The sequence below is a fragment of the Helianthus annuus genome, chromosome 7, assembly GCF_002127325.2.
Source record: "Helianthus annuus cultivar XRQ/B chromosome 7, HanXRQr2.0-SUNRISE, whole genome shotgun sequence".
Classification (NCBI taxonomy): domain Eukaryota; kingdom Viridiplantae; phylum Streptophyta; class Magnoliopsida; order Asterales; family Asteraceae; genus Helianthus; species Helianthus annuus.
Window position 1 is genome coordinate 24,994,104 of NC_035439.2, and position 15,487 is coordinate 25,009,590.

Below are 15,487 nucleotides of genomic sequence, written 5' to 3' on the forward strand. Positions count from 1 at the left end.
TCAATGCGTCCTATTGTGTCATCAACGATGTGAGTATATCCTCCGTAGAATACCCAACGTGGTATGGGTGATACGGATCAGACAGTGGCATGACAGGGGGCGTAGTCCATAGGAATGGCTCGCTAGATGGAGTGAAGAATGGTGCAGAAGATGGTGCAACAGTGGGAAACTGTGGTACAAATGGGAAAGGTGATGACAACATGGGTGGTACAGGAACAGGCAGCTACCTAGATGACCCCTCTCCAGGACGCGGTGGCGGTATGTTCTGAAGAAACGTAACAGGAACATCAGTGCGGTGTGTGTCTGAGATGTGTGGGGGAAACAGTGCGATATCTGTGGGTGCTGTAATGGGTGCTGAAACAGGGGCTAAAACAAGGGCTGCTGGAGGTGTAACTGGTAACACGAATGGTGGGTAATCATCGTCATCATCTATCCACCCGTTACGGGTGTCGGCGTAACATGGATCTATATGGGTCGCAAAAGGTGCGCGGTCGAACAGCACCGGCACGGGATCAGGAAGTGGTGCAACAACAGGATCCTCTATCATGAGTGGAGCGTCAACAGGAGCGTCAGCAACATGATCATCCACCAACGGTGGAGCAACAACAGGATGATCGGCAATGGGTATATCACCAACAAAAATGGCAACAGCAGGTGCATCGTCATGAACAGGGTCGTGCTCTAATGCAGGGTCAGGAGCAACTAGAGGCTCTGGGGCCACAGCAGGCTCCGGATCAACAAACTCCATATCAAAATCAACTGGATCATCAAACAAGGGATCGATAGGGGCTACAGGATCCTCCAGGGACTGATCTAAGTGAATGAACTCGATATCCTGGTCAGGATCAAAACCAGGGGGAAACACAGGATCTAGATCATCATCAACATCGTGATCAAACTCAAAGTCGTGTGCGGGAGCAGGTGCAGCTGATGACGCCATGTCAGGGTCGGTGTCGTGAGAGTGGTGCTGCACTCCCTGAGTGTGCAAAGATGCAGATGCCACAGACTCGAAGGAATCTGGGACAGGCGAATCAACAGGAGCCTCCTCTGCAGGGGCATCAGCAATGGGTAGGATGATATCAGCAACAATAGGGGCCCCGCCCTCATAGTCAGCCTCAGGTGGGTCCTCCTAAACAGATCGATGTCGTCAGAAACAACATCGAGGGGCATATCTACGACTGGATAAGCAGCAAGAGGTATGGGAGCAGGGATCACCGCGAGTGGTAAATCCCCAGCGGGATGGCCATCAGCAGGCTCGGCTACGATGTCAGGCAGCGCAAAGGGCTGGAAATCGTCATCATCGACACTGGTGGTATCGGAAGTGTAGACCTCTCGCTCCGACGAAACTATGTCATCTGATACTATCGCCATGGGATCTGAAGTGTCTGAAACTCCAGTGTCTGATGAAGAAGGCATGATGTCTGTAACACAAATACACACATGCACAAATAATCAATCGTATAATCAAATAAACATGTTAGTTACCAATAAGCAAGCAAGCATTTCTTCCTAATCTCACTAGACTACCCTCCCATCCTCTCAGACTGAACCTCCTAGTCTCTCAGACTAACTCCCTGGCCTCTAAAACCAGACCTCCCCAATCTTTGAGATTGGACCCCTCAGTCTACATGACTGAACCTCCCAGCCTTTAGGGCTGAACTCCCTCAGTCGTCATGACTGAACCATAACTTGTGAAAAGTGCTCATACTCTTTGTTTGTAAAAATGTTTTGTATCCTAGATCTGGACGTAATGTATGCAGTGTAAAAAATGTTTTCGTGAGAGCCCTAGTGATCATAGTCTAGACTCGAGAAGAAATCCTAGTTCGCTATGATCGAGGCTCTGATACCAAGCTGTCACACCCTGGCTTTACAGAAGCGTGGGTTTATTTGGTGTGACTTCTTAATACCATAGCTTAATCACAACAAAGCTATATGAAAGTAAAACCATGATGATCATCCATTGATTCAAGTTTTAAAAATAAAATACGACAACATTGTTTTCAAAGTTGACACATGCAGCGAGATTACAACACAACATAATAAAAACATTGTTCATACGACACAACCATAAGACATGAAATAAACACAGTTTAAGACTTGTGACTCGTCCAGGCAAAAGTCACAATCCCTAAACTTGGATGACCTCATTTCTCCTACGCAGCTTGATGACGATGCATACCTTGCCAGATCCCTAATTCCCTGAAATACATGTAATTTGAAAAATCAACAAAAGTTGAGCGAGTTCATGTAAAAGTGAGTATGTATAAACCTTTGTAATATGTTTGTATGTATGAAAATCCTTGGTATGTAGCAAATAAGGAAAAAGAGATCACCATTGGGTTGCAAAGCCAATGATATGTGTGAAGTGTTGTAGGAAGACTCAAACCTAGCAGATTTTTACGTCGGGCTCAAAGTCACCCCAAGGTCCGTACAGTGGGCCTGGAGTTGGGCTCGCTACACCCAGATAGATCTACCGCTAATGACCCTCGGTCCTACAATGAGGATTAATGGCCTCTAGTTCCAGCCTACCCACTCACATGATCTAAGTAGTAAACCCTCCTTAAGCTAACCATACCATGTATAAAAGTATCCGTAATTACTGTAACATGTATTCCACCCCCGAAGTATAAAAACTGAAAACGGTTAAGAGAAAAGGGGGACATGAACTCACAGAAATGCGTCTCGAAATAGTCGGTCCCAAATCAACCCGCTGCATGACGACCTACACGTGCTAATTCCTATTAGACGGACGGTCGTGCCTTGACTTAAGGTTTAACGTTTTTGGGAAATAGTTAGGCAACTATTTCGTATTTACGCTTCTTAATTATATAGTGAATATACTCCTTCCCAAGGATGGGGGTATTAATACATGTATGCTTTATAATTCCGAAAATATATTTTTAAGTCTCACTTGAAAAATATATTTTAATTACTTTGTCTAAAATGTTTTAATTCCCAAAATATATATATTTTTCCCAAAAATATTATATTTTATTTCATAAATTTTCCAAAATAATAATTTATCAAAATACACATTTAAGAGTATTTTCCGAAAATACATAAGTTACATTTTAAAGTTCGCGTTGAAATAACAAAACCGGTGTAACTTAAATATTTATTTGTGAGGGCGTTGGTATTATTTTGGAGTCGTAATTTCATGATATTTTCAAGTTATATTATTTTTATCCTAAAAATAATATATCTAGTTCACAAAATAATCACATAATCACACAAGCGTTTTATTATGAAATATATATTCTAAATATATATTTAACAAGTTTTATTTACGAAAATCCACCTCCGACACTTGGTAATTTTTGTAATAAAAATCATGGTGAAGTTTATATTTTGAAAATCAAGTTAAAAATATTTACGGAAACGCTTACTAGAAAAATATTTTCTAAGTGTTATATTTCTGGAAAAATTTCGCCAGAGTTTCCTCTATAACTGGAGGTGGCCACGCTTACAAGCGTATCATTTTCTTTTCAAAAATTCAATCAAGCAAAACAATCATCAATCAACAATATTTAAGCATCAAACTTGACAAAACAAGCCTAAATAACAACTCATGAACTTGAAAGTTTTGTAAAAATACGTAGTAAGTTACTAGCGTATTTAGTAGGTTTTGTTATCTTTAAAAATAAAATTAGTTTCTTAAAAACTTTATTTTTAAAGAACTTGGAGTTTTACAACTTCTAGTCAAGATTCTCAAAAATACTTCTTTATTAAATCTTCTTGTTACACAAGTGTTTACACACTCGTTTATCTACCAAAAATGCTTCTAGTTCATAAAACATCCGGGTTTTAACAAGACTTGCATCTTTCACTTGGTTCTTCCGAAAAACCACTTGTAGATCTTTAGATCTACATGTTTAGAGTCTTATTTTACAAGAAAAATTTTATTTACTCAAGTTCATGTTTCATGGATGGAAGGTTTCATCATCTTTCATAACTTTAACATTTATAACTTACTAGTTCATGTTCTTGAACATGATCTAGTATGTCTAGATGATGATCCATCCCACTTTTAATAACAAACAACATCAAGTAATCACAACCATACAAGATTTATATGATTTACACATATATCCTTTCTTTATCCACCATAAATCACTTATGTTCAAGACTTTATGTTATGTTCTTGAGTGTTCTTAAATTTTAACCATTAAATCACCTATTATCCACCATAAACAAGCTCAAGATGATGATTAGAGACACTTACTACTAGCTCAAGGCTAGGGAAGAAACAAGATGTAAATGTGGTGGATAAAAGAAAATGAGAGCGGTTCTTGCACTTTCGAGATCACCGAGCCTTCTTGTATGATCCCTTGCACCTTTGTATGTATGAAGAATGGCTAGATCAAGACTTGATGGTGTGTGTATGGTGGTGATGGTGTTCGGCCGAAGACAAGCAAGAGGGAAGGAGAGAGAGTAAGTTTGAGTTGGTGATTTGTGAATGAGAGTTCTTAACCTTTGGTGTTTACTTATAAACCACTAATCACTATTATCCAACATGTAATGTGTTTACTAGATATCAAACATAAGTGATTAAAATAATCAAAGAATTGGCAAGGGTGGGTCACCCTTGTGACCGTCGAGATGGGGGGGTAAGGGGTTGGTTTTCAAATGGATAGTTACCAATTAGTTAGATCTCAAAGTGATAAGTAAGTGTATTAGTGTGTGTGTGATAATATAAAGGGTGTTCGGGGACCCTAACTAGCTCAGAAAAGTGAAAATTATGTCTTTGGCAATATTTTTATGTTCCGGGTAAAGTCCGGTTGTTCGGTTGGATGTTGATCCATTAAAGTGACAAGTAAAGCTTTAAAGTGCCTTTAATATTATTTTTAGTGACACAATAAATTACCAATACCTTGGAAAGTGTCTAGGACTATTTTACCCAGTTTTTGCACTTTACTAGTTATGTTAAATGCTGAATTTTTGTATAAAGTGCATAATTTTGTAATTAAAGTGTGTTTTAGGCACTTCCGGTCACTATAACTATCACCTAGTGACGCAGTTTTATAATCCTCACCTCCCTACATTCCCTACTAGTGTAGTAATCTATTCCCGGCTCATACTGGCCTCAGAGACAATGTCTGTCTAGTGCTGGCAATGTCAGCATGTTTACTGGGTTATCCGCTCACTGTGCTAACTGTGCTAACTGTGCTTTGTGCATCAAGTTTGTCACTAATGTTTTGTGTGTAATAAATGAAGTGATAGTAATAAAGTATGATGCACGAATATGTATGTATCAGAAAACAGAAAGCAATTTATTCGTAATTGTAATCAAGCACAGTAATTAAGCACTAATTAAATATTAATTAATTTGTACGGATACCTGGTTTGGTGAGGGTTGTCACAAGTTTTATATGCATGTCTATTATAAGTTAAGTTATTCGGCTCATGGGTACATCCATATGATACGATATACTTTGTTGACTTATGTTATTTTGCATCGTATTATTTCACGTTATGTTATTTCTTCATCATATCATTTTGCTTACGCCTTCTTCTGTACTGGGCATTCGGCTCATTCCGTAATTCTTTGTATTCAGCAGGTTCTCAGGGTACTCAGGGCGGGGTGTGAAGAGAGAAGAATTGAGCTCTAGGACTTTTAATCAGAGGAAATTAGTCATTTTTGTAGCATATGCTAGCTTGTCTATTTTGACCACCCTCTAATATGTAATAAACTTTACCCTAGGGCTCTTGTACGTTCTTTTGGTGATGTACTCCTAATGTTTAACTTATGGAATTATGTCTTATGTTTTGAATACTGTAATTGTGACACTTCACCACATTCCTGAGTGGGGTGTTACAGTTATGGTATCAGAGCATAGGCTCTTTCCTGCAGAAAACTTAAACAGTAATAATTAAAAACATGTGAGGATTGGGTAGACGCTTGGGTTAGGATTCTATCAATCATTCTTATTCACTCTTGTCCTTCGAAGGTTCTAACTTCTTGCTATTTCCTTTAGATGCCACCTCGTCACCAGACCCGTAAGACCACTCGCAGAGTGAACCATGGTCCGGAAGACACTGCATCAAATGATACGCCAGTTGATCCAAACATGGTTTCTGCTATCAACCAAGCCTTTGCTAGATTGCTTCCTACTCTTGTTGCTCAAGCTGTGGAGGCAGTTCTTCTGCAAACTCGCTCTGGAGGACACGTTAATACTAATGCCAATTCTGGACCTAGAATTGTTGGGAACACCGAGACTAATAATGCTGAGGGCATCCATGTATGGCTCAATAGGTTCCAAAAAGAACAACCAAAATCTTTCAGTCATGCAACCACTCCAATCGAAGCTAGAAACTGGATAGCTCACATTGAGAAAATCTTTGAAGTATTGGGAGTTGAAGACCAGTACAAAGTCAGATTGGCCACCTATAAATTGGAAGATGATGCGCAAACTTGGTGTGAGGGATTCAAACAAGCTAAAGGAGGAGATATTTATGCCGCTACACTCCCATGGGCTGATTTTTGTACTATCTTTTATGAGAAGTATTTCTCCACAGCTGACAGGGAAGCCTACATCAGGGAGTACGCTGTTATTCGACAGGGAAATGATGAACCAGCATCAGAGTTTATGACTCGGTTTGCAAGGTTGTCTAGTATTGTCGGTGATGCAGCAGGAACTCCGGAAATGCAAGAAGAAAAGTGTAAATGGGCCGTATGTGATCGAATCCAGAAGTCAATTATGTACATGAAGTTCAAGGACCTTACAGAAGTGGCTGATGCAATCAAGACTTTTGAATTTGAGAGGAAAGAATTCTTATCTCGAACAGGGGAGAACAAGAAAAGGGACAGAGATGGAATCCGCACCCAGACAGCAGGTCAGTCATCCACTACCCCACAACAGCAAGACCACAAAGTTCAAGCAAAGCGAAATCCCGGAGATCAGACCCGACCATGGCAGCCTAGACCCCAAAACTCAAGGCCGACACAAAATCAAATTCAGCCGTATGAAGCACCGGTCGCAGCAAAACCACTAAATCAACATGGAAATCGAAACCAAACCTTGATCCCACCATGTAATAGTTGTGGGAAGCGTCATCGAGGCATATGTCGTCGAACTTTGGGCACTTGTTTTCATTGTGGCCAAGCTGGACATAAGATCATGGAGTGTACTAAACAAGAAGATAAAAAGAATACCGCCATTATTGCACCACCTAACACTGGAGGACGAGTTTTCGCACTTACTGCTACTGAGGCTGCTAATACCCCAGGTACTATATCTGGAACTCTTCAACTTGGAGAACGTGATATCTATGTGTTATTTGATACAGGGGCAACCCATTCTGTTGTTTCTCACTTGTTCACAAAATACCTTATGATCGAACCTACGACATTAGACCGTACTCTATCTATCTCTACTCCTATGGAAAACTCGATTATAATCACACACGTATATAGAGATTGTCCTATTCGTATTGAGTCCTTTGTACGTGAAGCGGACCTTTTTCCTATACAAATGAGTGACTTCGATGTTATTCTCGGGATGGATTGGTTGACTCGTTATCGTGTATTAATTGATTGTTATTCTAGACGAGTCATATTCAGCGACCCTCTTCATCCTGATGTTGTCTATCAGGGGATCCAACCTCGTAAATCTCTTAAGCTTATTTCAGCGCTCAAAGCTCAAAAGTTGATATCTCACGGTTGTGTCGGATTCCTAGCATCGGTTAAGGATACCTTAGTAGGCGGAGTCAACATCGACAGTTATCCGGTTGTTCGTGAGTATCCTGATGTGTTTCCGGATGAATTACCAGGACTACCACCAGATCGTGAAATCGAATTCACCATCGACTTGGTCCCTGGTGCGAAGCCTATTTCCAAGGCGCCGTATTGTATGGCTCCGTTGGAACTGAAAGAGTTGAAGGAACAGTTGCAGGAGTTGTTAGAATTGGGATTCATAAGACCAAGCGTCTCACCTTGGGGTGCACCGGTTTTATTTGGAAAAAAGGACGGTAGTATGCGGTTGTGTATTGACTATCGAGAACTTAACAAGATTACGATTCGTAACCGGTATCTGCTACCCCGCATTGACGACCTTTTCGATCAACTTCAGGGTGCTAAGTTCTTCTCGAAAATAGATTTGAGATTCGGTTACCATCAACTTAAGATAAGAGAGGAGGATGTCCCGAAAACTGCCTTCCGTACGCGCTACGGCCATTATGAGTTCTTGGTTATGCCTTTTGGGCTAACCAATGCCCCTGCAGTATTCATGGATTTAATGAATCGGGTATTCCATGATTTCTTAGACAAATTTGTCATTGTTTTTATCGATGACATCTTGGTGTATTCGAAAAGTAGGGAAGAACATGAGGAACACCTACGTAAAGTGCTTGAAACTTTACGACATAAGAAGTTGTATGCAATGTTTTTAAGATGTGATTTCTGGCTCAATCAAGTAGCATTCCTCGGTCATGTTGTATCGGCAGATGGAATCATGATGGATCCCACAAAGATTGAGGCAATCACGAAGTGGCCTAGGCCAACTTCTGCTACGGAAGTTCGAAGTTTCTTAGGTCTAGCTGGCTACTACCGGAGGTTCGTGGAAGGATTTTCCACCATTGCCTTACCCCTCACGCAACTTTTGAGGAAAGGAGTGAACTATTCGTGGAATGAGGAACGCGAGAAGAGTTTTGAGGAGTTGAAGAAACGACTTGTATCGGCTCCGATACTAACTCTTCCTTCTGGTTCAGGCGGTTACCAGATTTATAGTGATGCCTCAAAGAAAGGCCTAGGTTGCGTGTTAATGCAACATGGGAAAGTTATCGCATATGCGTCACGCCAATTGAAGCCTTACGAGGTTAATTATCCGACACATGACTTGGAATTAGCCGCAATTGTCTTTGCATTGAAAATATGGCATCATTATTTGTACGTCGAGGCTTGTGACATTTTCACAGACCACAAGAGCTTTAAGTATATATTTACCCAGAAGGAGCTAAATATGAGGCAAAGGAGGTGGTTAGAGTTATTAAAAGATTACGATGCTAAGATTCAGTACCACCCAGGCAAAGCTAATGTGGTGGCTGACGCTTTGAGTCGAAAGAACTTTGGCATTGTATCATGTCTTCAAATTCAACCTCGAATTATATCCGATCTTGACAGGATGGGCATTGGCTTTCGGGTAGGTAAATCAGATGGTTATCTTGCTAGAATGCAAATCGAGCCCGACCTTATCTCAAGGATTAAGGATGCACAAAAGTCTGACGGCGAATTATGGGCAATATCACAAAATAATGAGGTTGGGAAGCAGTCTGAGTTTTGGGTGGATGAGCAAGGAGTGATTTGGTGTGGCAAAAGACTGTGTGTACCCGATGATACCACCCTACGTGAGTCATTATTAGCTGAAGCACACAGCTCGCCATTTTCTATCCACCCGGGGTCTACAAAGATGTATCGAGATTTGCGTCAAAACTTTTGGTGGAATGGCATGAAGGAGGACGTTGCTAAATACGTGAGTAGATGTCTCACGTGCCAGCAGGTGAAGATCAAGCACCGGCGAGCTAGCGAACTTTTGCAGCCATTAGATATTCCGGTGTGGAAACGGGATGAAATCTTGATGGACTTTGTAATAGGTTTGCTTAAGACTTTTAAGAAGAATGATACTATATGGGTCGTTGTCGATAGATTGTCTAAGTCGGCTCACTTTCTGCCGATTCAGCAAGGATTTTCAGTTAGTAAGTTATCCTGCAAGAGATTATTCGGCTACATGGTACTCCATCCTCGATCGTGTCCGATAGAGATCCGAGGTTTACCTCACGGTTTTGGAAAGGCTTTCAAGCTGCTTGGGGTACAAGATTAAAATTCAGCACAACTTTCCATCCACAAACGGACAGGCAGTCAGAACGCACGATTCAGACTTTAGAAGACATGCTTAAAGCTTGCGCTCTTGAGTGGACGGGAAACTGGGATGAGTATTTATGCCTGGTTGAGTTTGCATATAATAACAGTTGGCAAGCAAGCATTGACATGGCTCCGTTCGAGCTATTGTATGGTCGGAAGTGTAGAGCTCCAATATGTTGGAATGAAGTTGGAGAAAAGGTAATCGAAGGACCAGAATTGGTATGGATCACCAATGAGAAAGTCGTTGTTGCTAGAGAAAAGTTAAAGGAGGCGCAAAGCAGGCAAAAGAGTTATGCAGATCAACATCGTCGAGCCCTGGAGTTCAAAATCGGTGATCACGTGTTCTTGAAAGTCTCACCTTGTCATGGCGTTCGTAGATTCGGGATCAAAGGAAAGCTTAGCCCTCGTTTTATTGGACCATTCGAAATCCTTGAGAGAGTTGGAGAAGTTTCTTACCGATTAGCATTGCCACCTCAACTATCGCATGTTCATAACGTTTTTCATGTGTCCTTGATGAGAGGATATAATTACCACCCGCTTCACGTCATTAGCTACCCATTGCATACGATTCAGGAAGATTTGTCTTATGAAGAAGAACCAGAAGCAATATTAGATCGACAGGAAAGAATTATGAGGAGAAAGATCATTATGTTCGTCAAGGTTTTGTGGAAGAACCATTCTGAGCAAGAAGCTACTTGGGAAACCGAAGAGTCGATCCGATCTATGTACCCAGACATATTCGAAAGATAGGTATTCTCGTACCGAGAATTTGTGAACCTTATATTTTCATCTCCGTATGTTATGAGAACTTCCAGTTCCATTATTGTTTTGATATTTGATTATTTATGTCTTAACCCAGAAAATTTCGGGGACAAAATTTCTTTTAAAGGGGTAATGGTTGAAATACCCGAAAAATATGGATATATAAATATATTATAATAAGTATGAAAAAAAAAACACACACACAATTTTCAAATCTTTAATAAAGTAATAGAAAAAAATATAATAATAATAATAATTATGCATGAACATATAAGGTGCATATGCATTTTTGAAAATAGAAATAAAGAATAATAACTAAAAATAATTTCATGCACATACATTCATGTGTATATATTATATATATACATAGTTTATTAATGAAAGTAATAATAATAATAATCAATAATAATAAAGAAGAAGAAGCCATTGGATTAGACAACACCATTTGACTATTTTCAATTGCGTGAGTCAGTAGACCAACACAAACCAATTTTTAAACACCACTTCTAAAGAAATTAAAATTATGACCATCACCTAGAACACCATACCTTAAACCATCCCCTCTAATTATTACTCTTTTCACAAAAGATATTTTTGAAACTCTTCACCTGCAACAAGTTGGGACACATTTATAAAGAACTACTTTGTCTTGCCCCAAGAAGAAAAATCCAACGCCACCCTCCTTTGTCTTCGCTTTCCTAATTAAGCTAATTTCTGGCTGCCCTCTAGCCTCTCCGAGCGACCTCTTTTTGAGCACCAAATACAAATCCAAGCCTGCCTTTGTCCGTCTCTAAGCACAGTCGACCAAAACATCACGGAACCCATCATCTGCTGCTGTTACCACACGCGATCACCACCGTAGCCGTCGCCACTGCAGCACCAACGAACGTCCGTGAACCAACCGCAGGTAGCCGCAACCCTTTTGTTATTGTATAAGTTCCGTATACCGAATCATTCTAGTCGAATACGATTTGTTTAATCATGAGTTTATAACAAATTGATTTTGGCTATAAAATCTAAAACTTAAGTTTGAAGTAAATGAAATTGCTTATGAAGTTAAATATATAAGTAGCTTAGTTTAACCAAGGAATTGAGCGAGCCTAGGCACACAACCGAATGCGTATAAGACCGTATATTAATAATATAGTTATATCAATTGACCGCAGTTTAGTTCTCTTAAAATGACCAGGCATATTCTAAAATGGAAGTTGTAGAAAAATAAATAAATAAATAATATTAGACGAAAAAAAAAGAAATTTAGTCAAAGTATGGTTTATGTTTTCAGAAGTTTACCACTTGAAACACTTGATTTAAAATTTTAACTTACATATATACTAATAAGTCAACAAAATTTATGAAAATAATAATTTGTATGCATGCTTACCAAAGAAGTGTGTTGGTAAAGAAACTCCAATAGAATTTGTAATCAAACAATTATAGTACGCTAAACTGTTAGAAAGATTTATATTATATACGATTTGCTATACTCCTCAACACTAAAATATAAACATGCCTCTAATAGCTACATCATATTATTATTAAGAAAAGTAAAGTTCCAAATCAAAACTTGAAGTATTTAAATTTTAGAAGCTGACTCTAAATCTTTGGAATAAGCATTCACTATATATACGATTATTAATGTTTAATATTGATAAACAAATAAAAATAATAATAAATACCAATAACACATACACTGCAAGAAAATAAATGAACGTACAATCGGGATGTATGATTTGAGTTCATTAAGACTGATTGGGATATAACTAAATGTAGGATCTCATACTCGTTGAGGACAACTCGTATCTATATCGTTTTGCTAAATTGACTAAAGGTACGGATCCTTACCTTCTACCTTTGTTATCTGATTCGATTGTTTAAAAACCCTTTTGAATATATACCGTTGAAACTCCTAACGTCTTTGACATTTCAATATGTTTCTATTGGTTATCCGTTTATTCATGTTCTCACTTATGATTATATTGGCGTTGTTATGTTGAGCTTAGTATTGCCTCGCATGCGGCAGGATTTTTTTGAATTGAACTCGTTGTCGCGTGTTCTGATGTTAAGGTTATGTTAAGATATTATTACGTTTTGCCTTGACGCTTAGAGAGCGTGTTTGAGATATATTGTTACGGTACCATTTCAGTTGTTATATCCAGTTACCCGAGCATGTCCCTACTTGTGGGGGTGACCTCAAGCACGTCATTGCGGCATCGATGGCGCGGCACCTACCGTGACGGTGAGCCTAAATCATGGCGTCTCCTTAGTACTAGTGAGGTACATGAGGCCATTAGGAGGCGTATGGACTGGTCCTAGGAAATGTGTATATGATTTATGGTGTAAGGTTGTTGTGTATGCCCACACTCCTTTACACGTTTGGCACATAAGGTCTGCAGTTTTATGTGCATGTCTAATATAAGTTAAGTTATTCGGCTCATGGGTACATCCATATGATACGATATACTTTGTTGACTTGTGTTATTTTGCATGGTATCATTTCACGTTATGTTATTTCTTCATCTTATTATTTTGCTTACGCCTTCTTCCGTACTGGGCATTCGGCTCATTCCGTAATTCTTTGTATTCAGCAGGTTCTCAGGGTACTCAGGGCGGGGTGTGAAGAGAGAAGAATTGAGCTCTAGGACTTTTAATCAGAGGAAATTAGTCATTTTTGTAGCATATGCTAGCTTATCTATTTTGACCACCCTCTAATATGTAATAAACTTTACCCTAGGGCTCTTGTACATTCTTTTGGTGATGTACTCCTAATGTTTAACTTATGGAATTATGTCTTATGTTTTGAATACTGTAATAGTGACACGGCACCACATTCCGGAGTGGGGTGTTACATTTGAGTAACCAGATGTGTAGTTAGAGAGAGAGAGACATTTGAGTAACCAGATGTGTAGTTAGAGAGAGAGAGAGAGAGTAATTAAGTTTTTAAGTTTATTGATTTAGTAGTTAGTAGTAGTTAATGAGAGTAGTCACCGGATATCGGGGGGAGATAAAAGGGGTAGTCACCGGAAATTCGAGATAGACTAGAGGAGTACTCACCTGAAAGTTGATGGAGAGAGAGGAGAAGGTCTTCTGATTGAGTGATGCGGCGGCGGTGCTGAAAGTAGGGCAACACATGTTGAGGAGACGATCTGTTTCCATTTTGTTTTTAGAGTAAATTAAAAGTTTTGACCTTTATGTTTGTACCAAATTGTAAGCGTTGTCCTTTGTCTTTAAATTTGACGAGTTTTGTCCTTAACGTTTCAAAATCCTACACGTTATGTCCTTTAGCCCTAACTCAGTCAGAATTTTTTGTTAAATATAGTCATGTGACTTGCACTTGAGGGCATATTTGTCTTTTCACCATTACATGGACTATTGTGTAAATGCTTATTGTCTAGGGACTATTATGTAATATAATGAAAAAAATATATAATTAAAAAAACTTGTACTCTCTCTCTCTCTCTCTCTCTCTCTCTCTCTCTCTCTCTCTCTCTCTCTCTCTCTCTCTCTCTCTCTCTCTCTCCAGCCTACACACTCTTTCTCTAACCTTTAGAGCACCACCACCACCCTGCCACCGGTCACCCCTCCTCCAGTCGTTGCCGCCGGACAAACGCAACTACCTCCGCACCTAGGGTTTCGTCAACCGCCACCGGACAAACGCACCTGCCTCTGCACCTAGGGTTTCGTGAGTCGCCGCCGGACAAACGAACCTACTGACGCTGTTTGGGGATAATACTTTTGATTTTGGGTTTTCAGGTAACGGTGGATTGGATAGATCGGAAAAGCAGGAGGAGTTTGATGTAGGGTTATGGGGTTGTGGGAATAAGTTAATTAGTAGTAAAAAATCAATGTTTTGTTAACAATCTTGAAACAGAGTGTTGTGTTCTTAACTTAATCTTGATCTTCCTGTGCAAAGTGATGAGTGTTTGTGTTTGTTGATTGAGAAAGAATGTGAAAAGTTTGTGAGGTTTGATTATTTGAAGAACTTGAGAAGTGTAACATCCCAAAAACGGGTTTGGTAATCAAACCACGTTAATAGTAAAGACGGGCAAAATACCGTTAGTGGTAAAAATTAACCCGATAAATATTAGGACTCAAATAAATAAACCTAATATTAATTGAAAGGGGGAATAAATACTTTGAGAAAACAAAGTATATAAAAATGCCAAATTAACGGGACTTAAAACATAACGAGTTATAATTTCCCAAACCCGTTAAAGTAACTAGGAGTAATTAACCTAGTTAATAGCATGTGATTAAGTGACTAATGGTGAGATATAGCTTCATTTTATCAAAAGAAACTAGAGGGACCAAAAGTGTTTAACTTGAAACTAATATCAATAAAAAAAAAAAAAACCTCAAACACTCACAATTGTGAGTGTCTGAATTCGACCAGAAGCCAGGGGCGACCAAGGGAAAGAACTCCAACCCTAGTTCTTGTTTAAATCCAAAAATTGAAGGTCAAGATCAGCCCTAAAATGAAATCCGAACCCGGATTAGTGATCCCCATTGAAAGGAGATCATAAGGTATGCGAAAATTCATAAAAATCCTCTACTTGAAATTCTCATGAATTTGGGAAATCAGAAATTTGATGATGCATGTTTGTTAATTGGATGAAATAGGAATGATATAATGTCTAGGAGTAAAACCCTAGTCAATCACATGTTGAAATCATGCTTATTTCTTGTGAATTCACAATCACCATTGAAGGTGATAAGTGGGTGTTGTAGGAACATGTTAAACACTAGAATTTTAATTGTTGTTCTAGTGTAATTTGAGTTCTAGGAAGTAAATTCAGATTTTGTTAATGTGAAAAATGATGTAAACATGCTTAGTTGATGTTAACCATGGCTAAATGACAAGTATTGAGC

At 39.2% G+C, this 15,487-nt stretch overlaps 1 protein-coding gene and 1 long non-coding RNA gene across 2 annotated transcripts; both read left to right on the forward strand.

Annotated features, from left to right (window-relative positions):
- The first annotated feature begins 5,975 nt into the window (after positions 1-5,975).
- On the forward strand, positions 5,976-9,815 carry LOC110866631. Its single transcript, XM_022115774.1, has one exon. The coding sequence runs from the start codon at positions 5,976-5,978 to the stop codon at positions 9,813-9,815; it is 3,840 nt and encodes a 1,279-aa protein (XP_021971466.1).
- Positions 9,816-11,160: 1,345 nt separating this feature from the next.
- LOC110868023 lies at positions 11,161-13,367 on the forward strand. The gene is made up of 3 exons (XR_002552134.2): positions 11,161-11,525; positions 12,392-12,449; positions 13,210-13,367. It is a non-coding gene; the product is annotated as an uncharacterized LOC110868023 (long non-coding RNA).
- Positions 13,368-15,487: the final 2,120 nt, after the last annotated feature.